This window comes from Parus major, chromosome 2 (assembly GCF_001522545.3).
Source record: "Parus major isolate Abel chromosome 2, Parus_major1.1, whole genome shotgun sequence".
NCBI lineage: Eukaryota > Metazoa > Chordata > Aves > Passeriformes > Paridae > Parus > Parus major.
The window spans coordinates 85,951,514-85,977,323 of NC_031769.1; the positions used below are offsets into that span (position 1 = coordinate 85,951,514).

A 25,810-nucleotide genomic window follows, 5' to 3' on the forward strand; every position below is an offset into this window, starting at 1 on the left:
AAGGGGACAAGCGTGGCCTAAAGTTTTATGTTTCTCTAACAATAGAAATTATTAACCTCTAAACCTTTAAAAACTTCATTTTTTTCCCAGCATTTGCATCCGCTTAAACATTCTTTTGCCTAGTTTTCTAAATTAAACAACAGATCACCTGATGAAATAGGACTACAGTACAAAGGTAGTCCTTCTAGAAAACCCTGCATAACCTAATTATAGCTATTTCAAATAGGTTTAATCTGATCTGCAAGACATCATGATGCTTACTGTTCAATTTATTGGGAATAATACAATTTTCCTCCACTGTCAGAAAATCAATTCCTCTCCCATATATTTTCTGGACAGTAAACAGAATTTGCATCCTCTACAGTTCAAAAAAACTGTATTCTAGGAAGCAGAAGAATTATTAGCAATTTAAATAGCTCCTAGTCTTAAATGTATCTGTAATTTATTGTTGGAAAAAAAAGGTAATTTGATTGTACTTCACCTGTTAGCTTTAATTAATGCAAAATAACTAAAGCCAGTCTATGAAAACTAGTATTAATTGGGTATATTATCATATCATACTCTCTGTTCAGTGTAATTATATTTAGTAAACAAAAATACTAATTTCTAACAACACAGAACTGAACCACTTTATGTCCTTATTCTACATTAACTCTATTTTTTTTGGTCTCTAAATAGCTGATGGTTTTATCTGCTTTGCAGCATCATCTGGCATTAGGAGATAAAAAGGAAATGTGACACACCTTTACTCAATAATTAGATAAATAGAAAATATAAACTAATTCTAACAATCCCAATAAAGAGTTCATTTTGTTGATGTTGAGCTCAAGACCTCTGAAATGTCAAAGTTCACAGAAAAGAGGCCTGAGAAAGAGAAGGCACTTAGGCCAGAAAAACTGCTTATTATGAGGTTATTCCTGTGATTGAAGATACTGTTTTGCATGCTTCAGAAAAATGAGTTTAATTAAAGGCATCAGTGATTGTCAATCATTTTTACAATGCTTATTTTAAGAAGCGTTCAATGTACTTACCCTGATATATCTGAATAAATTGCTGTATCTACAAAATAGGTTGGCAAGAGGTGAAAAACCAAGAGCAAAAGGGCTTTGCATCCCTGTCCTTGCACAAGCCACAAATCTAGGACTGCAGGGATTGCTGCCCAGTATGTCCCCAGAAATGGCACTGCTCCAAGGATTGCTGCTAATGCTAGAGCACACAGAAGCAGAAGTGAAAAAAAGATCACAGCAACATATTTCACAAATATATTTACAGTTACATTCTGACACTTTTGCCACACCAGTAAGTCCCACTTCCATCAACTGTTATAAATAAAGCATTGAAGAAGTGCCACATGAGGCTCCTGGTGTTTTATAGCTGCAGTTTAGGAAAAAAGAAAATTCCACCATTCCCCGTACAAAAGAGCTTCAGCAACTGACAGTCATAAGGAGTTAAGAGGCATCAGTTTAAGGAAACTTGAAGTTATACCAATCACATACACTTCTTACTGTGTAAGAAAGCAAACAAACCCAAGTGTCACTAACTTACTGCATCTCCTGCAGTCATCCCTAATAGCGAGAAAGCAGGCAAATATGAGATTTATGACTTACATATTTCTGTATGCAAATGTGTGTACACATTTCTGCTTATAAGAAAGACCTGTTGTAATCTAAAGCAGTACAGATCTGCTGCCACTATAATTTAATGCACCAGGAATAAAAATAATACGAAGCATAATTAAGTGGGTTGTTTTCTTTTTTTTTTTTTATTTTTTCTTTGGTCTCATTAACCAGAAAGCAAAAACTTTTAAGATTTTGCATGTTGTGGAAAAAAATAAGACTGACTAGAGGTATAGTGACAGTCACTGCCTTTAATGTAGTTGCACTTTACAATACAGCCATTTCCCATTATATTGGGGTTTGTTGCTTCATAGCTTCCCCTTATGCTTTCTAGTACACAAACATTTTGCATTTACTATTATTATCATTCTTTTTAGAGAAGGAAGGGCTAAGAGGAACAGGGGAGAAGGTTTTTCTCTGAGAAACTGTCCAGCCATTTCCAAAACTAAGATTAAATAATAAAAGAAAACCAGAGGCTGGTAATACAGTCACACAATGATACTGAGAATAAGAACTGTTCCTCTAGCATGCATTTCCATGATACCACGTCTCACTGCATTTAGGATGAAAAATCAGTATGTGTCAACTGTGAAAGAAACAGAAGCCAGGACAGGTAGAATAAAGTTAAAAACTGAAAACACTTGGACTGAATACAAGGGAGAAAGAATTGGATCCAGCAAACAAAACAGAAAGAAGAGGTAAAATTGTTGGCAGAGAATGTTTTGTGAAAACAGAAAAAGGCAAGGCTCGGAAGTAAGACAGCAATCAAGGCCTTCTCTCCGCCCTTCCCACAGCCATACCCTGCATGACCAGATCTAAGCTTGTCAGCAACACTTAATATTTCTCATTTTGTACAATAAATAATTACATTGTATTATTTATAAGTATAATTGCTCAAATCCTTACCAGATGGTATGAAGACTATGTTAATCCCAAATATAGTGTGAGTCAGCCAAGTGTAGAGTCCATAGAACCCAGCCATTTTGAGGGAAGCATCAAACACACCTCTAAAATGATCAAAGAAACTCTGTTAATTTTTATTAGCAAGAGGATTCAAGAATATAAAAATGCACAGAGGTTGCTCTGAATAACAAATAACACATCTCAAAATGTAACACTGAACCCTTTATACATCTGTTCCCTCTGAGAAGAATAAATATTCACCACACGTGTAATTAAGAGCATTTAGACACAGAAAACACTGGGTTCCAGGGATAAATTCCTTGAAAGAGACTGCTCAATATCAGACTAATTCTCTATCAAAAATAACCTTTCTTTTCTATGAGAAATAGTACCATTCTACATATTAACTACTTTGTCTTTCCTCTTTTCCACTTCTAGGTGTTCATTCATTTTCTTTATCTGCTTACATTTCTCTACCTGCTCTTTTTCACTGGATCCCCCCAGCTTTTAGGTTGCTTACTGGGCTACATTACTATAAACTAAATAGTAAAACTGGTAACCCAATTCAATCCTGGTGGATCTATATCCAGAGTTCTCCTCTATTAAGTGTGACCACAGCTTCATAAGACAGCAAGCAGGCAGCTAAGTTCTGTGATATTTTTACAGCACTAGGGCAGGTACACATGTGGAATATCCTGTAACTGAACTGGAAACCCATGCCTTAGGTTTGCAGTCACAAAAACCATAATCTCAAATTGCTAAGTCTCATTAATGTATTATGTCAGTTTTTCACCCATATTCAAGAAGTGCAGTTTCCTAAAATCACTATTTCAGCTTGAATCCAAGTAACCAAGTCCCACAACTCAGTTCTAACAGCTACATCATTGCAGAACTGGTGGCACATACACCCTCTCAGCAGAGACAAACATGAAGTTTCCTGATGTCAGGTTATAACTCTTGGTGTTTGTGTCTTTGCAGTTTTGGGAACTCCAGCAGCAGGGCAAAGAGGACAGGAAAACATACAACAGGAATCTTTGAAGGGCACAGAAAACCAGCCCTTTCTGATCTAAGGTCTTTAACAGCACAGTTTCCTTCCTCCATTGAGTCCATAAAGCCTTGTAGCAAAGAAACCTTCTATGATATTAAACTACTAGGTAGAATCTCTTCTCAGCTACCAAAAAGAATGCCAAGATTTCCAGTTTTTGCTTCTTTAGCCACTATCTTCATTATTACTTCTGTAGGCAGTGTCAATATTTTTGCCCTTGTTTCCTACCTAAGGCCTCACTTTTAGATTTCTACATGACCTCAGAATCAAAATTCTCTTATTTGAAATTCATTCACTGGAAGCTATGAGTGCATAATAAACCCTACAAATCAACCCTACTGTTCAAAATGCAAGATTCTCTTAAGAGACTAACCAGAAACAACTAGCCATTTTCCCCTCCAAAAGAGGGAATGAGAAAATAAAGAAAAAAAGCAAGCTTTAAAGAATGACCTGAAGTAACAAGTCTAATCTTTGAAAGGAAAGAATTACATGGTGCAAAAAGAAAGGCAGGGAACATTTACAAATATGTGGTGGCCTCAGTAAAAGAAGGCTTTAACACTTCTCAGTTCTGATGAACTTTTATTATATTAAAATGGAAAGTCAAGTCAAAAATTCTAAAATCTATGAATTTTGAAAATACTTTTTAATTTTGACATACTCACTTCTACTTGAGCTATAAGAAAAGATGTTTCAGACATAAAAAATAATTTGGCAAGGAGGCAAGAAAATCCCAAAACCCAAGGCCACAGTAACAATGCTAAAGGTGAGTTTGCCTTAAAAATTCAAATACTCTCATTTTTTAGCTGCTCAGTCTTAATTTTCTGCATTTATTGTGACATTTAATTCATATCTACTATTTCTGATGATATCATAGGAGCATAACATCCTTTTAAGAAGAATGTGTGCAGTAATCTTCCGGCAAATATTTTTCTCATCTAAGGACCTGTTACACAAATACATCACAGTTGTCAAAAATATTTTATAACAATCCTTGAGTAGCTCCTTATTTTTCCCAAAAAGATGTTTTCTGTACTGTAGTAAAATTAACACGGTCTTAACAATTTCTATATGCATGTTCCAAAACTACATTTCAGTGTACAAGAGGTGAGACAGGCCTCCAGCTTGTGAGAAGTACCTGAAGTATCAACTTCACTTGAAATTCAAATATCCATTTACAAGCAATCATTTTAGATTTTCCCAGAGAGACTACAAAAGAAAGGAACACAGTGCTATTATGGTAACCAAAAGAGAGACAGCAACCCAGGGGAAAAAAACATTGAAGGTGTCTATAAAACAAGTTGCTTTCTTAGTCTCAGTTCAAGGACTTAGCAGTCAGATGCACTGGTAGAACAACAGAAAAATAGTCCAGGACTAAGAGGTAGTCCTGGCTTGACGTAATTCTGCAAGCTGACATAATATATTTCAATGGCCAAACAGTGCATACCTCTGACAGACTGTAGACCAGCACAGCATCTCTCTGGCTTTATGCTTCTAATACAACTAATACAATTTAGAGGAGAAATCATCACACAGTGCTGGGATGTTGGGAAGCACCAGTAGTCAAGCAGGAAAGCGAGAGAGGCTGCAGCTAGTCTCATTCTCCTCCTCTCCTTCCCCTTTGTTTGTGTCTGCCTCTACTGAAGTCATAAAACGTCATAATAAAGGCACAGAGGATACTATTTTGTGGCAAGTATGGACCAGGAGAACTTTAATCTCTCTGAAAAGTCGTATTTGTTACTTTCTGGTAACTGTCACAAAAACTAAAAATTGCATCTTGAAGTCTGGAAATTCATATCTATTTTGCTTCATGGTTAAGGCAGCAAAAAAAATAATTCTAACCAGAATCTTATCAGCAATTTGCTTCAGCTACTCTGCACCTGAGATACCAGAGCTTAAAGATGATGTGGGTGTGCTAATGCCAGTGCTGCATGAATTTATTACCATCTGTAAAATGCAGACCTTCTTGGGGTAATTATGACAGTAAGTTTCATCTCTTAATACATTATTGGCACACATACAGCTTCCTTTAATATACAAGAGTAATTGTATGATTCAGAAATCAGAAAATCCAATTGCTGCTCACGTCTCACTTTGGCACTGTATCTGGATGAACCACTTTACCTGCAAGAGCTGTCATCTGCAAATGTGTAATTTATGAGCACTTCATGCCAATTTGGCATAAAGCATACTCAGACATACATATTCCATTTTACTGAGCTTTGAAAAGCATGTAAAATTAAAAAAAAAAATAATCAGAGGACAAGGGTCATGCTTCACATTATTCAGATTAAAAATGAAGAAGCTTCTGTGAAATGCTTCTGCACAGCTGGCCTACTTTTTTTTTTCCTTTGGGTAAAAGTTTCTTTGACTAATTTCTGTCCCTAAGCTAGGGAATTTGCTTGTAGACTCCACAAGGGAAAGGGCCACCTTTTCAATTTACAGGTTTTGTGGATTTTTTTCTCTTTTACCGATTGGCCATAAAACGTCTAGAGCTTTCCTTTTATGACAACTGAGGTTTATATCAAATGTATGTGCACCTGAATTCAGGTTCTCTTCACAAAGCCTGCAGGTAAAGTCTGTTCACTGTTACTGATACAATGAGATTTCAAAAATTTCAACCTAATACTGCCACAACCCCAGCTGAAAAGAGCCCATCAGCTCAGATCATGGATTTTTTGACCTTGGAGTTAATTTGATTTTCTAGATCTCTCTGTTCCCAGAACACTGGAGGAAAGGAGAACATATGGGCTGAAATAATGAGAATTTGAGTTACCAGAAAGATTAGAGTAAGCATATCATAAGTTCAGAAGAGGGATTTTCTGGTTATTATACTAAATTTATATTAACAGGCATATGAACCCTGGCTTGTGAATGGGCATAAGAGTATAAGCTAGACAGAAGTGGTATTCATGTTTGAAAAATTTTGCAAGAAATAGTGTTTCTCTAAATTCCTTACAAAACACTTTATAATCCATACAACAGTTTACAATCCAATTAAAATGCAAGCTTGGTAACAGGAACACCCTCGGTCAAAAATACTGTTAGAATAAGATCTCACATCTTCCTCATACCACTGATTGGTATTTTCCCATATTCTCCAAGTAGACACTAGAAGGATTGTACTACACCCTTTGTTGTAAACCTTTCTGTATAGAGAAGTAATTCAAAACTATGCCTTAAGAGACCTCAGCTATTCAGTTTCTTTTGAGAATATAACCATTATATTTTAAAAGGGAGTTCAAAGTTTAAGTGAAACGCATTCAAAACTTCACAGCACGGTTTCACAATTTATCTTCAGATCAGGTTATCTCAGAAGTGTCCCAGGAAAGGAGCCTTCCCATTCCCCTGTTCCAAAGATTCACTTCTGTCCCAGATGACTCTTCCTCTATCTACCTGCCAGCACAGTCTTCATTATGTGCCATGACACTTTCTACAATGAATTCAGCTTTTTCATTTTTACAATGAATTCATGACAATGGTTACATGATGGATTAGTTTTAACAAAACAGCTCAGGTCTCCACTCAGACAACTCATAAGCGGTGGCTTAAATGGTTGCATTCCCACCAGGAAAGAAACATTCATGGCTGGAGAGAAAGAACACAGTGCTGTCTTACTCCAGCTGAAATTAACACTCACTGTCACCATAACTTCAAAGAACTCTTGGTAGTGTGTGATGGACTTTCTCTCTTCACACACCACCAAGATCTGTTGCAAAAGAAAAGTTACCAATGACAGCCATTATCTTTAGAAAGGCCAACCTATTCTTCTACAATGATCCCCCAAATTTCAAGTGATCACCAGGTGAACACTGGAGAATGGAATTACTCAAAGAAGTCCTTTTGCAAAAAACCTCTTAAGCTGTTCTTTGACTCTCTTTAAGGGCTCTGTTCTTTTAGGGATAAAAAATTACCCTCTTTATATTTCAGTTTCAAATTTAACATGAAAGCAAGCTAAGTGCACTAAGACAGATTCCAGCTATGAATAAAGCAGAAGTGGCAGGAAGTGTTTCTTGACGGAGTAAGATCATCTCAGAAGCAATATAAATATGCAAATTACTTTCAGGGATGACTCCATGACAAGATTTCAACAGTTTTGCTGCTGAAATTAATTTCTCCTCATGAATGATACACCTGAACATAAACAGCCCCAACATATGCAGGCTAGTAATGGCACTAATCAGATAAAGTGATAGTCTTCTATCAAAGCACTATTCCTCCAGATGGTATAACTGATGCAAATACTGCATACACCTCCCAAGGCAGGACAAGGCTCCAATGACTTTATCAGAACACCATTAGAGACTGTCTGAAGGACACCATGGCACACAGACTTTCTTCCCTAACAGAGAAATGTCTACATTCTGTGAAAAATAACAATTAACCTGTAAGAAATTCTACATCTGATTATTTTAAATGCCATTGCATTTGTAATTTTTTAATTACTACTTTGACCTGTAATTGTAAACTTACAATTATTCTCCTGAGAAGCACATTTGAAAGGACCAGTTATTTCTGAATAACGTATTTCTAACATTTCCAGATTTTTTTCATGAGTAGATGATGCTTACTAGGTGCAATACTGCACTCATCTTAAAATTGATCTTGGAACATAATATGTAAAAAGGCAAACTTATTCAGACCAAAGATCCATCTAGCCAGCATTCTATCTCCAGTAGAGTCCAGAAGGAGATGCTAAGGGAACAAAAGAAACAGACAAACCTCTTCAACAATCCCCCCTGAGCATTCTTCCAACCTGTACTTCCACCTCAGGGAATGCTATGAACCTCATGTAGGCTTTCTATTAATTAATCTTCAGTTAATATATCTTCTTAGTCCTGTTCAATCCTGAAAGTTGCTGCGACTCCAGCATTCTTTTGCAAGATCTTACCCATGCCCAACTGCCTGCTGCATGAACCAACATATTTTTTGGAAATGCCTGGTTGCTTTTTGGTGACACTAAGATTTTATCCTAGAACAGATCAGTCATAGGCAATCCAGCTCAGTCATCATTTTTACACTGGTTCTGATTTTACAAACTTCAATTGTGCAATATCCTTTTTTCCAGGCTGAAGAGTCCTAGTCAGCTCAGTCATTCCTCACAGAGAAATTGATGCATGCCCTTCATTTCTCTAAGCAGTCTTGTTGCACTCCTAGCTTTTTGAGATGCAGGAAACAAAATGGCACACAGTAACTCAGGGTATAGGAAAATCATAGCTTCATACAATGGGAGTACTATTCTGTGTTTCTGTTGCCTAGGCCTATGGTAACAAATCTTAATGTTTGATATGCCTAGCAGTTGTTTTTTAAGTATTACCAAGCACTGAGCTAGCCTGTGTACCAGAAAATATAGCTCCCAAGTGATAAGCGTCAGCACAGCAGTAATCAGTTTATGTGTGAAGTTAGGACTGGTTCTCCCACACATGCATCACTTTCATCTACACTACATTTCATCAGACATTTTATTTCCCAGAACCTGCTTTCTTCTAACTGAGTTTGTCTACAATCCTGCTGCATCCACAACTTCTCTGGGAAACCTGTTCCAGTGTCTCACCATTCTCACAGTAAAGAATTTCTTCCTTATATTTAATTTAAACCTACCATCTTCCTTTAGAAAGACAATACCCCTTATCCTTAAAAGTCTCAGGAAAGTGTTACTGTAAAAAGCCTTTATTAAGTTTTGGTAGAACATAGCAGACAGATGAACTTATTAAGGGTCTTGCTTGCCCACACTTCAAAGAACATGAGGAATGATGCAGAACTTTCTTCTGTGAAAACTCCACTGATTCTTTGCAACTAAATCATATTCACCAGGTGCTGGTATGTCCTTAAGTTTCTACTAAGCTGTACAGTACCAATATCTACCCAGCTTACAAGTTTGTACTTCCTGGGTTTCCTGGAACATGTTTGTTGTTTTTTTTTTAATTTAGTCCTTGATATTTCTATAGTGAGTTATCATCAGTCACTCCCAACAACTTGCTATTGCTCATTTACTCTGTTTTTTTCTAGAAGCTCTTCTACAGTCACTGTAATTTCTGAGAGATTCTGCTTCAGCTCATCCATAAAAAGGGTTTTACAATGTGACTCCTTTCACTTACCTTCACAGCAACAAGCAAAACAGCATCAATTTACCTCCCTGCTGCAACAACCTGCAGCAGCCTTGTGGTTGCTGACTGCCCCCTGTCATCCCTCAGCCCTCTGACTCCTTGTTGCTCCTGCCGCATTTGAAAAATTATACTTTGGTTTAATAGCATTTTGTGGAGCTTTGAGTAAATGAATCCAACTCAGCACCACCCTCACACTTTAGGGCAATTTCTATCTGCTGAAGGTTATGATCCTTTCATTTATTTAGTGAAAACTTCAGCTTTTAAGAGGATAGTTTCTCATTTCCATGGCCTTTAATATTTTGCTGTTCAGGAACACACTCCCCTTCAGCCTTACTCAGTTATTAGCATGCACTGGCATTAATACTTATTGTTCTCCACACCACTTGTAAGGATGTCAATTCTTTAAGATTTCCATTTTAGCATAAAAAGTTCATGAAGGAGAGCAACAGCTAGTTTGAGTCAATACTGCTTGAGATCCATTGTGGTCTTCTATTAAGAAACTCCTAGGTTGTTGAGATTATTCCTATTATAAAGTTAGGAAACACAAGCATAAAGAAAGGAGTATTTTCATTGTTTATGTTGATGGAGATAATAAACAATGGATTGACTTTATAACTCGGAAGAGTGAAAAGCTAAAGCTGTGATGTTAAATCTTTGAAATATCAGGAAATACTAAAGTTTTATGTAAGACTTCGTGCTACCGTCTTATCCTGCAACAGATCTGTATTTTAGATAGCAGAAATCTAACCAAGGTTATAATAACATATACTGCAACATTAAATCTCACATGAAGAATTATTAGATATGCAAATATAGAACCCTGCAACACTGTACTAAAAATAATTCTAATATTATACTTTTATTCTTAGAAATACCTGACGGAATATCTTTCCCCTATATATTTAATTAAGTCTTTCAACAATCTTTTTCTTTCCATCCCTTCCAGTTAGCCTGTTGTAGAAGCAAAGAGAAAAGCTAACTGGCTGATCTAAATTCCAGATGTAACTTAAGCATCACACTCTTTGCTGATACAGTTTGTCATTACCAATTAACCTTTCATTCAAATAGGTTTTGACATATAAATAACTTTTGAAAAGTTGGTGCTGTAGTAAACAAAAGTAGTGTGTATATATATAAAAGCCTATGTGTAACACATAATTAAGGGACTAGTACCTAAGATGCAGTGTAGTTACATTACTCTCAGAGATTGCAGGGAAATCTGCTTATGTGTTTAAGTGTGCTCATGCTCGCACATGCACTAACCCACATCTTCTGCACACCTACAGATATTTTCAGTCTTAAAAAACACTGGACAGCCACAGAATTACACACGAGAAATATGCACCAAGATGAACTGCTGTTAGAACATACAGAACACACCATCTGGAATATGAAAGAAGCCAATGGCAAAATATCAGCACTGTCCCTCATAAAGCCAGGAGTTCTCAGCAGCCTCTCAATGTGTTTGGTAATAGCCTGCAGGGCAGAGAGACCATAACTGTCTGTTTCAGCATCAGGTTATGCACTTAGATAATCTTGTGAACTAGAGGTAGTAAAATGTAAAATTCAGATTACATTTACAGACTGTGACACGCTTCACCAAAATTACATGTATATAATAATGAACATTTTTTCATAGTTTTAGGTAAATTTTGGAGTAAAGATTAAGTATGAGCAAATAAATTATTTTCTGAAATTTTCTTCAAAGATCTAATTTTCTTTGAAATATTCTTTGAATAACTGACTGAAATCACGTATACATACAGCAATGCATAGACAGGTTTGGTGATTAAGGACAAGTATTTTCTGTATAAAAGGAAGTACATGTAAAGATGAATCCTATGGTGGTTCTTTTTGGAAATATGAGAATACTTAAGACTAAAAAAGTGGTGTGAGCAAGTCATGTGTTTATTGCTACTAAAATAGGAAGCCTAAAAATACTACTATCTACCCCACTAAGATAATCAGGTTATGGTTACTGCCAGTTTGGTTCAGCATATGAATGTGGCATCTCTCATAGATTTACAGACCACATTCTACTCTTTTTCCAATAACTCAACTGAAGCTTTCCTTTCTTCAATGTAATTAAAATATGTTTTGTCTGTTATTCACAGCTTAAACTAGGCAATTAGTTCATTAGAGAATTATACAATCATTTAGGTTGGAAAAGATCTTCAAGATCATCAAGTCTAACCTTTGATCCATCACCACCATAAACTATGGTTTATGTAAACCATATGGTTTATATAAACTAAACCATAACACTAAATGGCACATCTAGTCGTTTCTTAGATACCTCTAGGAATGGTGATCTCACCACCTCCCTGGACAGTCCACTCCAATGCTTGACAACTTCTTTTTGTGCAGAACTTCTTCCTTATGTGCAACTTGAATTTTCCCTGGTGCTGCTTGAGGCCATTTCCTCTCATGCCTTGGAGAAGAGGCTGACCCTCACCTGGCTGCAGCCTTCTTTCAGGCAGTTGTAGAAAGTGATAAGGTCCCCCCAAGTCCCCTTTTCTCCAGGCTAAACACCCCCAGCTCCCTCAGCTGCTCCTCACTGGACTTGTGCTCCAGACTCTCCATCAGCTTTGTTAACCTTCTCTGTACATGCTCCAGGCACCTCAATGTCCTTCTTACATCGAGGGGCCCACAGCTGGACACAGGACTTGAGGTGTGGCCTCAGCAGTGTCGAGCACAGGGGGACAATCATTGCCCTGGTCCTGCTGGCCAGAGTGTTGCTGATACAAGCCAGGATGCCATTGGCTTCACGATTAAGACAGAATCATTAGGACAACTGCTCAATTCTATTTCCATCTCATAACATACACCATAAGTAAAGCCTGAAAAAATTCACTAATGTCCTACTAAATGCATTCCTGTTACAAAAGATTTCAGCAGGAAGTAACTCCTGCTACTAAAGAACATTCACTGCATGCAAAAATTGTGTCAAAACATAATCAGTTAACTGTTATATTTGAAAAATTAATCTGAAAGAAATTATTAATGTTGCAGTAAAATAAACAAGATCACACATTTTGCTTTTTCTAAGCATTAGCTTAACATGCTGGAAGATTATTGTTTTCTGTGGGAATTGTATCATTGTCTCATTTTCTCCATAATCACTGCCAGGATGCCACAGCAAACCAATTAGATGTTTAAACAGCTGAGAATTTTTGTTTGTTTGTTTGTTTGTATGCTAGCTCTTTACAGATCTCTTTAGATGTTAATAAATAAAAGTTGAAATTTCATTAAGAACCTATTTTATCCATCAAGACACTCTAGGTTTTTTTCACATCACATTTTTCTTTCGACTTTCTAACCAATTTCAGCCAAGGATAACAATTTCCTTTTTAGAAATATTTAGTATTTTAAGTAACTTTTCTATAACCAGCGAAACATCTGATCAAATTTGAGGTGTGCATGGCAAATGAAGAAAATGAAGCAAATAATGATAACCCTTCTCAAATTGAAAACAAACAGTACTCATCTTCCTGGCATTACAGAACAAACTTCCACTAACACGTTTCAAGGCATCACTCAAACACTGATCTGGGTTTAAGACCATTTCACAATGTAATTAGGCCCCACCAAAACTGCAAGCTGCAGTAACTTTAAGCCACAGCCATACCCGTGTGCATGCACTCATGTGAAAGTATCGCACACACTAAATTGCACTGAGGCCGTGAGAACATGCAACTTAGTAATGTGCAATATCTCCACCAGAGCAAGCAGAATGGGAGCTTCAGGGAAGAAGGGTATGGTGCATTCAGGAAGAGAACGACATGCTGCTCAGGGAAAGGAAAATGGTTCAGGCAAAGGTGTGCATGCTACTACTTGGAAACCTGTGATTTGGAGACTTACTGCTTCATCCATTCAGGACAAAAATGAAACAAAAATAAAAATCCAGACAAGAGCACCCCCTCCCTATTGCAAGGGTAAAGAATAAAATATTCCTACTTAAGCAATAAAGTAGATTACTCATGAACCTACTTTATTTTACAGTACCCATCTGAACAAAGGAATTCCCACACTGTTATGGGCAGATAATGATTCCCCTCAGCCTTCAAAATACTACATTATTAATTATAGCTACAATAAAAAAAATCACTAACTACAATTGAGGATTAAAATTATCTAAATACAGTAAACTGGTCCAAGTGGTCCTCATGTTTCTAAAGCAAATCATCTTCCTAAACCTGACACAGTGGTGCCAAAAGAATTCCTGCAGCTCAACCTAGTCTGGAATAATCCTTCTGCCACAGTCCTCAGGCCTCTCCCTTTCCCCTTTCTTTGTTCCTATGGCTGACTTATCACTCAAAGTAAATCATGTATTTACTATATTTACAGGCAACTGACCACCACTGTCAGTCAAGGCAGACTCTTGCACATGATGAAATATTACCTTTGTAATCCATCACATTTTTATCCTGATACCCACTTATGCAATATGGAAAACAGAAAAAAAAAAAACCCAAACCCCAAGAAAACTTGTGGAGAGATGAAATGCAAAGGACAAATGAAGAGTATCTCAAGAAGAAAAAAAGAGTAATGAAATGTGGCCGCACCAAGAAAATTAGACTGAGAAAGACCTGAGATTGCAAACCAAAGAAGGAAAACAACTGGGTTTGAAGGACCAAAACTGCTAGAGAACAGAAGCTCTTTTATTGCTGATGCACTAGCAGTACTTGGGATTATTATAACTTTCCTAAATTTTTATTTCCCACCTCATTTACAGGCAATGGCTCATGAAATTCCAGCATGGAATTCTGAATTCATTGGTTGATTTGAAAGAGAACCAGTACTTCATATATCAGTCAGAAATCTCTGCGGTCACATATGCCATTGGTAGTAATCTTCCTCCAAAGTTGTCTGCTGTGTTTTAGGGAATCATCATATAACTACTGACCTCTCCCCTTCCCTGTAGATTAAATTCTGCCTTCCACAAGGTGCAACAATGAGGAGAAGCAAGTGCAGTATATGACAACAAAGCGCACACAAGTGTTTAGTCTAAAATCATAGGAGCATTTTCATTATGAAAGTAACGCAAAATTGGGAAAGCTGGTTTATGACCAATTGGCAAATCTCTGCTTGTTCCATAGCTCAAACACTGCCAGTTCCCATGTGGAGGGCTGCTTGGAGGCAGGTGGCACTGCCTGTGAGAATTGGGAAAGCTCAGTCAAAGGCATGTATCTGGGGTAAATGCAAATTCCCAGCTTTCAGTCACATTCACAACATGGAAAAAGACCAAACCAGCAGCAAATAGCCCCTTAGATTGCCATTTGCCTTCCAGTCCCTAGAGAGACCTAGAAAAGTACTCTTTTGTTGACTGTCAAGGGTTGCACGGCCCCTTCTTTCCCACTGTCCCTCATGAAAAGGTGTCATCTCTTCAGCACTGAGGCCTGAAGGATTGGGAAAGAGAACTTTCCTTCCATTAAGCTGCTGCTTTCCCCACATGGCAAGGGAATCCTTCCATCAGCTGTCCTGCCTTCTACAGATGGGAAGGGACACCCATAGCCATGCAGAAGATGACTCTCACACCATTACCCAAGCTCTCACTCCAGACCATCACCAGCAACAGCACCATCACTGTCCTGAGTCATACCACTAACAGCAGCATTCCCAGAGTTGGAACTTGTCCTGCTGGGCACACAGCAGTGCTCCTACAGCCGTCCCCTTCTGCTGCTCATGCTCACCCAGATGATTACTGTGGGAAGCTGTCACGAGTCTTCCTGAAGTCAGAGCAAGTGTCAGTCACTGCTGTCCTCTGGTCCCACTAGGACAGTCACCTCCTCAAAGCAAGGCTCATGCTTTTCCCACAACTTGCCCTTGGGTGGAGCTTCTTCAAAACTCCTATAGTGTCACCACAGCTGCACCTACTTTTTCCTGCTACTCAAGTTCAAATTTATAATCTGTGGTATTTTGGCAGAAACATTAAGATTCAACAGTTGGCTCAAAGCAGCCTGGAAAGCTGCTCTTACCCCTATACTGCTCATAAATCTATTTGTGTGAACAGAGAACTGTCACTGTATTTTCAAACTCATCATCAAAGCAGTTATGAAAGTATTTATAAAATATATAGCTATTTATAGTCCATAAAATAAAAAAACAACAAAAACCACGGCACAGTTCCAGTGAGAGAAACTGAACTGGGAAAAGCTCTTTGTTAAAGACCCTGCTGGGTAACATCTGTAAAATAAGGGATTTCTTGGGCTACAGAAATGAGTTGCCAATTGCCCTCCTTTCCCCCTTGCCCTTTCCCTCTGAAATAAATGGCAAAGCACACAAGGGAACAGACTTTCTTGATTACATCTAAGTTTCCTAGTGCTTTTCACAAACACAGTCTAAGTAAAAGAGCACAGAAGTGACTGACAACATGGAGGATGATTATATCATTTGGTTTATGTACAACAGAGAGATTAGGTCTGTCTCCTGCCAGGACAATTCCTGCCCTCTAGACAGGACTGCTTAGATGCTGTCCTAGCTTTGTGCATATGATATGTTGTGCTGGTGTTGCATTAATTGATATTGGTGAAGAGGGAAGAAACAACCCACAGCAGTGATTTTCCTGAGAGAAGCTGCTAAGAGCTTCCTCTGTGCCTGGAGAACACCAATAGCTGGCTAGCTCTGAGAATTGACAACCTATTAAACCATTTAGAAGCTGGGTCCACCTCTGTGAATTCTACATTTTAAAAACAGGCAAGCCCAGGAAATCTTTCTCTTGCTTCTGGCCTTGAAAGGTAACTGAGCTCTGGTGGGGCCAGCCCTGCTCCACTGTGGCCTGCACAGCCTGGCTGGGGCAGGGAGACTGGAGGCCACGGGGCCCCAGCCACAGCTGGGCCAGTTCACAACTAACATCTGGCTGACACTAAGCCCTGCCCCTGCTGCCCATGCCCAGCCGGGGTCCACCAGGCCCAGGGAGTGGCTCTGGGCCGGGCCAGGCCCCCTCTGCCGTGGCCCCCACACAGCCCCAGCTGCTGCTGGGCAGAGGGAGCAGCCCAGTGCAGCCTGAAATCCATCACTGTGACTGCTTCAGCCATCTGCAGGCCTGGACAAGATATTAATTCTTTTACTACAGAGATGGGACCTGCAAACCTTGATCCTCACTCAAGGGAGAGAAAAGGACAGAGTGATGACATGTAGAAAGACAACGTGAAGACACCAGTGTCAGTAAAGAAGGAGACAAGTCCCAGATGGAAGGAGGATGAGGAGATGCTCTAGTATTGAGGTTGAAAGTTCTTTTGGTAAGGCCATGGAGATGGACTATGATATACTGGAATATCTCCTTTACTTCATGAGAAAGTATGGGGGGATGGAGTGCTCAAACTGTAGATGTGAGCAGAGGTATCCATAATGAAGCAGAGTAGAGGCTGAGGAGTTGTGATCCCATGAGAAGCTTGAACAGAGAGAGAGATGAGAATGATGAAGACCCTTTGTCCCCAGGGAAAGAAGACCTCTGTTCCCAGAGATTAAGGTAATCTCAAAGATAGATGAAGAGAACCTTTGCCTTTGAGCAGCTCATCCTTAAAATAATACCCTGTAAGTTGACATGGCCCATTAACTCAGCTGTGGGAAGGCTGGGAAAATGGGAGGAATTTCATGGTTGAAAATTATTTCCTGGGCAGATTCTACTTGTGGAAATTAAAAGCCATGAGAGAACTGTTTCTTGCGGAGAAGTCTCCATGCATGGCATGGCAAGAGAAAGCTCCTCTCCCTACAAGAACTGATGAAAGACTATTGTAGAGGTGGTAACTGATTTAAAATCACAGGTTTGGTCTCTACATTGTCAGTTGGGAAATAAAAGAAGTCGGGTGAGGGGACGAAAGGTATTCTGAAGGTTTTAGTCTGATTATTTTTATTCTTCTGTTAATAAAGTTTTCTTTATACCTTTTATTTAAGTTTTGAGCCTGTTTTGCCCTCCTCCTAATCCATATCTCAAGCAAGAAATGAATAAGTGCACTGGTTTAGCCAGCGCTAAACCCACCACATTAATTGGTGCATTGGCCAGGAAACTCAAATCAGTGAATGTAAACCACTACACATGTCCTGCTGAAGAGTGGTGGGAGCTGGAACACAGCTGATGACTTTTGAGATTTATTAATTTTTTTGGTCAACTTGAAAGCATGGATATTTTGAGGGTGAATTCATACTATGTAATGCTGTCATAGTCCAATGATGAAAACAACTACAGATGTTTCATTATTTGACAATTCATAACACAAATGGAGCCTTTTCCATCTTACAACCAAGCACTAACATCCATTTTGCATGCCATTTACAGATGAGGTGAAAAAGCCATTTTTATGTTCCCGCAACAACAACTCATCTCCAAAAAGAAAGAATTATTGCTTCTCTGGGACAAAAGACAGGGCTTGAAGTAGCAATTGTTTTTCATATGGCAACAGATTGGGCATGGATAAATTAATGAGAAATTGTTAAGACACTCACCATATTTACATACTGAAGATCACAGTAAGTTTTGAGTGGAATGCAAGCTAATGGAGAATCATTAGGATAAATCCTTAGGTACAACTGAGAAGCGAGGGACTTCTGAAAATCTCAGAAGAATCATTCCAAAGAATTCAAATAATGCACCAAGTACAGGCTACTCCAACCAAATATGAGTGACTGATTCAGGCTTAGTGAATACACAGACTGAGGTCCCTTGTGTATGACAAGCTGTTTCCCCTTCCACATTCTCCAGATTCTCCAAACACTGGCTTTTTCCCATCATATTTGCAGTTACTGATGCATGCTGGCTCTTTCCTACTCATTTTCCTGTGGCTTCTCTAAAATGATTTTCTTTCTTTCCTCCATTCCAATTCTGAGAAATACATTAGGTCACATATGTCACATACCTGTAAGCTTGTAACTGCATTTAATACAATCCTCCTCACATAGTATGCATGCCCAGATAAACCATATCCTACTTTTCCACACTGTTCCCCTCTACCATGGGCTAAAGAGAACAATTTGTGAGACAAGTATCAGTTTCTAAATCCACTCACACTACTCAGAAAAGACAGAACTGAGATACTAACCATGTGATCAATGAAAACTCAATAGCAGTCAGTCAAGAGAAAGGCTATTAACTTTATGGCAGAATTCCAAATCTGTTGCTTTCTACCTGAACTGCCCCTTCATTTCAAATGACTACAGCAGTTAGCACTCTTGTTCAAGATCCTATGCAACATAATATAACCTTGCCATTGTTAAAATGGCAAACATTTAGCAATGAGTTTGGAAAGCATCTTTAATACCTCCCCAGTTTAAAGCCTACTCATGTATTGTATGTATGCACAAGATGACACAGAAAGCAGTGGCGTAAGAGGCAACGGCTATACAGAATTCAGCACAAAGTCTGTTCACTTTGTCCAGACCATCAACTTTTTAAAAAGTACACTATGACTTCAACACCTTATTTAAAATCCAGTTTATTACATTACCAGCATATCAGTGTTTCAAGTTGCCTACAGCTGAAAGGTGATTTCATTCATCTGTGATGAATGAACTTTACTGCAACACCCCAAAACAGCTTTACTGTGAAATCTTTACGAACCATATTTAAAACATTAAAAAATTCTCCTTTAATTAATGAAATAATTAAATTACTTAAATTAAATTAGAGCCAACACAAAAAAAATGGTGACTAAGCATGAAACACTGTGGTTGCACTCTGTAGGTGCAGCCCACCTAGTGTTCCAAGTGTGATAAGGAGAGCGCTCCCCTGGTGTTCCCTTTGATGTTGAATTTGGTTTACGGAGATCATGAACTAGATTTCTTTCAGGTGAAACTGAACTGGAAAATACACTCCAGAAGTGTATCTAATATATTCCAAGTACAAATGGGTACTTATTCTCTGATATTAGACAAAATACTTCAAACGAAATAATTCTGAACTGCGTACAGCACTGCTGTCAGGTCCTCCATTTCTACTGTCTTCCTGCATGCATTTGCTCCTACTGAGCTGCATCAGCTGTTACTGCCAACACAACCACAAACACTGCTTCCTGATGAATTAGGGATGTCATGGGTGTAGCAGATTTACATAACACTAATATTCATGACAGCACAGACCTCTGAAAAATTTTAGCCATGTCCAATCAAGTTGCTTTATTAACAATCAAAGTGGGGGAGAAATCATCAATGCTAGGTTCTTGAAATCTTTATTGCAACTCATCTTTGAAATGCAAGCTGTTGCAATTCTTAATTATTTCCAGTTGAACATCAAATTTAAAGAAGAATCTTCAACAAAGGACAAGAAATCAGCACTATACCTTATTGCTTCCTCCACAGACTGGCCAACTATATTTGAGGAGGGACCTGGCTGAGACAAAGGTGTCAGGCTTATCACCCATTTTACTGGCTTGTAATACTCATCACTGGAGCTCAACAGGTAGAACAGCGTAGTCAGAAAAATCACCTGCAAAACAAATTGAAGTTTTAAATTACAAGGTAATAAATATTTCATAGAATTGGAGTATATAGTATTACTTCAATACTATGAAGTAATACTTCATAGTATTGAAGCTATGCTTCAGATATTGAATTTTACTGGAAGGGAACAAGATATTCCTACAAGCCTGGATTTAGAAAAACAGAGCTGAAATAATTGTTTCCTCCTCTGCTCCAAAAATGACTTAACACTTACATCTAGACATTGTAAAATTTCTACCTCTATTCAGCCCCTCTCCAAAGTCACATCTAGACCAAACAACTAGAATGCTGATCAACATTCTAGTTGTTGTGTTCTTTGGCTCTTTTTCAGCATGTTTAACAGATCAAAAAATTGCTGAATAGTTATATCTATTCTCAAAACAAGCAAACAAAACCGCCAAGTAAATTTGAGCTGTCCCAAGAGTCATTATGCAGCTGAGTATCAGATATGCATTACACAAAAATTCACAATCATAAATTTCATGTTAAGATGGCAATCCTAAGTGAATATTCCTCCTCTGAGTTTGATGATGAATCTCAAACTACAGAAGTTTCAGTTAAAAGACAAAAGAATTACAACCAGATTGGATTAACTTCCTCTATGTTGCAGTCAACTGTGCTTCTCTTATTTTCCTGTTAGCGGCCTCAGAAACTTCTTAGTTAAGAATAAATCACAGAACTGTGTCCATCTCGAAACAGAATACCTCAAACAAGAAAAATCCATTATTTATGCAAGAAGCGTACACTATGGCTTGTATCTGCTTCGTGCACAAGACTCAGATATTTTTCTTTTCTCCCAAGATTAAAATGAATTCTTTCACTTTCCTTGTTTCCAACCTACTTGTATTCTAGAATAAACCACATCTTAATCTTTTTTTAATATGGCAAACAGTTTATAATCTGAGCTAATCCCCATAAATCTCTTACTTTCAAGCATTTTATCCAGTTTGCAGACACCTCATGCTCTTTTCCTTCAATCCCTCTGAAAATGCTCAGAAAACAAAATGCAGGCAGCATTGCAATATATCATAACCAATCTCAAAATGACATCTGTCTCTGCTCCTAATTTCTTTACACTCAGTAAAATGCTACTACCATTTTCCCCCTACTCTACCCTCACAGACTTTAACTTGAAAGTCACATTCAACTATTGACCTGTAATGACCCCTGTCCAAAACATATATTAGCTTAGGCTATATTCCATTTCCCCAGGTGTTTAGCATCTGCCTTGGGAGATAAACCAATCTAGCTAATAAAACAAGTAATTATATTAGCAGATTTCAATAGCATGCTGTTATCATTCATTTTGAGCTTAAAAAAAATAGTAACAATAATTAAGCCTTGCTTTAATGGGAAATAATCTAGTTTCAGTAGCAGGATTAGCTACATTTTGTAACAGCTTCAAGTAAGAGAATCTTAAAATCACATTTTAACATCCTTTGTAATTCTGCAATTATTTTTCTTCCTTGATGGGCTCTGCCATTTCTAAGCTACTATAATATTTCCTGATTTCACTAGAAAATTCTATACTGAATCAGGCACCTGGATGATGTTGTGTCTTCCACTGAGCTCAGCCTACAGATCCTTCTGCATGTGCAGTTTTCAACACAGAGAGCAGCACATTGCTCTAAGCACAGTAAGTATAATATCTGCTTATCCTGACTGTTCTTCCCCAGTGTTTACAGAAGAAACTTGTTTTTTTAAGAAGACACAAGAAAGACATACACACCTGAAGGGTAAAAGCCAAAGCGATGGCTGAGAATGAACAGCAGTGGAATAAAATGATGTTAAGCTGAATTACAAGCCAGGAAAATGTACAAACCCTATTCAATTTCTGCTAGAAGAAGGTGGATGTAACCACAGCACCATACAAAATTAACTGAATTTTGTAGTATCTGCCTTTTGGAAAATTAACATATTTCCTTTAGCACAATAGGTGTAGACATGCAAAAAGAAGCTGCAGTCACAGAATATTATAATGTATTATCAAATGGCTTTTTGACTCTTCCAAAAAGTAGAATAACCTCAATACTACATTCAACACCAAAAGATATGTACTGTCTTAGAGCAACAGGACGCTAAAAGTTTTCAGACCTCTTTTACAGGATATCTGAGATACCTAAATTGTTTCCTAAGCAACAATTTAAGATCCTGCCAATGACTATGTGGAAGAATTTACCAAAGACAAAACAGTAAGACCTTTCCATAGTTAAACGATTGATGGATTACAATTTCATGCTGTAGAATTTGTCCTGTAGCTGAAAACATTAAATACTCTAAATTGAGAAGGCATAGACTGAATTCAAGGAGAAAACCCTGGGTAAGCACTCTCTACCCAAAAGCATAATTCAACATTTCCACAGGTGTCAGGAAATACACAACCTAATTGCTTGTGAATTAGATTCACTGATTCAGTAAATATTTTTGTATCTGCTTTTCATTCTCTATTTTCTGCTGAAAAGCTTCAGGGTTTTTGTTTGTTGGGAGTTTTTTGCTTGTTTTGGATTTTCTGGTTGTTTGTTTAGTTGTGTGTTTTAACAGCATTCAAAATCTGTGCATTCCCTGCAGGACTGTAGATGCCCATGAGCCAAATGGAGCTTTTTCTCTTCCAAACTTTGTAACACAATATGAGCAGAATGAATGAAAGTGTTTGTGCATATGTGAGTAAACATGTGCATAATTATACACCCACACAAAGGCATACACATACATCCACGTGCATGTGTGTGCAGATAGGAACTTGTATTCAGAAGTGAAATACAAGTGACATTTCTGTAACTAATCAGTTTTCATAAGTCTGTTGAAGATCTGAACACAGTCTTACTGGATCATGGATGGATGTGATACACAGATCAACATTCCTACTTAATATTTTGATAGATGATGTATTATTCAAAAATGGAGGTTTTGAACAAGGTGTCCATTATTTCCATGCTTTAAAGAACAAACTTTAAAACATAACATAAAATTCAGTATTTTAATTTCTATTTAAGATGACTAAAACCAGACTGAAATGGAATCAGTAGAAAAGTTAACCACTTTGAGCATTATCTTGTTGGAAAATTTAAGTTAGTTTGTGCCACTCCAAACTTTTCTGTAGCAACTAGGAAACCTGAAAAATGAAAAAATAAAAGTACAGTTCAAGCATCTAATTTTTAAGAATTACAACACAGCAAGATCCCAACTACCTCAGCTGACTGCACTGTGCCCCAGCAAGAGGCAGGACTCTGCTGCAAGACAAAAAGTCAGGATCATGCATCACAGCAACAGCATACAACAAACTTTTTAGAAGTCATAAGGCATCTGAAAATAAATTTTGCATCTGAGCCTGAGTGCCTTGAAATCACTGGCAATTCATTCCCAAGCTTGCAATTTTTGTATGCTAACTTTTTGGACACAGTTTTATATGTGCCATCTTGGGTGAAGCTGTGGACTAAAGAAGAAATAAAATACTCTCATGCAATCTTTTTTTTTTTTTTTATATGACAACTAGAGAACTAAATTGGTGATTTCCCTGCAATTTTTTTTTTCCATCTCCTGAAAGCAATGCCCTGTACAGAGATATGCTTATGCAGACATAGCATAAGATTTCCTCAGCAGTTATATGCAAGATATTACAAGCTATAGCTTAGTACCTTCAAGGCCTGAAACAAGAATTTCCCACTAATAGAATGACAGGAAGACTTACTACCTCCTAATCTTGCCCTTCATCAAGAATGATTCCAAATAAAAAGCAAATTTGTAAAATCTTAAAGAATCTTGGTATTAGATAAGTTTAGAAGATTTTATCAATGCTTTAGGTTTGAGTTTTCATTGTTACAATATGTGCAATTAGGTTACTCCAGTAAAATGGACCACATAAATCAATGACATACTACTTACCACTGAAAGCACAAAATTGAGAAGAGCTGTCCCACTGTGGAAGAGGATTGTCACTAATGCTGTAACCGTGGTAAACAAGAGGCTCACATTGCGACTCATCACTATCCACAGAGACTCGAGGATCTGAAAAAGGAGGGAGAAGACACAGTTAGACATTGGGTGCTATTAGCAAGGACAGAGAATTACTTGCTGAGTGATTCATCTCCATCAAGCTATGCAAAGATCACTTTAAAAGAAAATCATCTTCCCTCACTCCTACACTGCAGCAGGTTCTATCAAGTGAAAACGTCCACTTTATCAAATATAAGTTTCTATGTAGCTGATTATACGGTTTTTGGAATTTTTCTCTCAATATTCAAAGCTGCTGTCAAATAGATCTTGTCTTGGGAGAAAATATTCACCTTTTCAAAAGCAGAACTGGGTAGAAATAAATCTGATGCTCCCAGTCAAATAATCAAATTAATACTTCAATAAATTTGATGTTAAAAGCTTTCATGGTAATGAAATGCATGTTTTTAATAATATTTGCAGAGAAATGCAGAAGTTGTGATTTTGAATAAGGCTGCATCAGTTGGTCAAGTAATTACTTAAAATAAATCCAACAATATTAGATAATCTACTAAAACTTGTACTGGCTTGGGGAACCAATTGCTTATGGTTACATACAGTAAAGACTAGTTTTGATGCATCAAAAGAAGGCACATAGAGGCATCCTAAATGCAATGCACACTAGTTTCAAACAAATATTTCATCCAGAAGGAATACAGTAAGAATGTATAAGCCAAAGTGATTCTAACATATAAAAGAAGCAAGATCACAAACAAGTCTTCTTTCAGACTAACTAATGTAACTGGAAAGACTGTAAAAGCTCTGACACAAAAGCTCTTCAGGTTCAAAGCCATAAGACAAGACTTCAAAATTAGCAACTGTAAGCCTTGGTTTAACAAATCACAATTAGACTGAATTAAAACAAAACCAACCAACCAAAAACTCCCTAAAAACAAAAAAAAACCCTTCCTAAGTAGTCAGCATTTGTAGAGCAGACAAAGGAGTGTAAGCATGTGATCTCCTCTCCTTTAGGAGTGAATCATATTAAACATAATTCATTAGGCGTGAACTGGAGAAGGAATAAGGGCTGGAGGAAATGACAGGGAATTACAACACAGAAAGACCAATTCAGTTCATGCTTCCTACTATTTAATGGGAATTATGGATGTTAAAGATCATCTTTTGTACAGATTTTATTAGTGTCTCTTGAGAATTCAAGAGAGGCTAGAAGCAAAGAGGACACTGCTAAAAAATGTTCTCCCACTGGTACCTGTCCCTTTGCTTCTTCTATGGACTATGAATTCATTCTGGGGGTGCGGCAGTGCACCAAATTCCTGCATTTCATGTGCCCATTTTCATGTGCACATTATGTCATGAGGACTGCAGACACAGAGGACAGTGAATTCTGAGGGAATGGCTTGTAGCTGAAGCACAGGCCTTCCAGCTGGTATTTAGGAAGGATATCGCTACCATTGCTAATAGCAGGCCGTAAGTTGTATGCAAGGTTCCCTCACAGATATTTAAGCTTTTTACTAGAACTTGGCATTTGAACAGGAGCTTCTGTGCCACAGGTCTTCTGCTATAGTGTGGAGTTGAATCACAGAACAGCAGCAAAGGCCTTGAAAATAGGGATACAGGTTGAAAACAAAGGCCTCTTAAACATGAGCAGTGCTTTCAGTAAGAAAGCATTGAAGATGCACAACAATACGAGCTAGGAGGACTGCTTTTCCTTCAAGAAAATTAAGAAGGAACTAAGAAAGGGGGGTAAAAACACAACA

The 25,810-nt window shown here is 37.8% G+C and overlaps 1 protein-coding gene across 3 annotated transcripts in view; it reads right to left on the reverse strand.

The window, feature by feature from the left end:
- Positions 1-25,810, reverse strand: part of TMEM245 (transmembrane protein 245) — a 79,267-nt gene that overhangs the window by 9,297 nt on the left and 44,160 nt on the right. For all 3 annotated transcript variants that reach the window (XM_015618538.3, XM_015618537.3, XM_015618536.3), the window contains 4 exons: positions 23,985-24,107; positions 19,943-20,088; positions 2,523-2,623; positions 1,032-1,206 (listed from right to left, as the gene is read on the reverse strand). In XM_015618538.3, the coding sequence (XP_015474024.1) occupies positions 1,032-1,206; positions 2,523-2,623; positions 19,943-20,088; positions 23,985-24,107 (545 nt within the window). The remainder of the gene's footprint in view (positions 1-1,031; positions 1,207-2,522; positions 2,624-19,942; positions 20,089-23,984; positions 24,108-25,810) is intronic.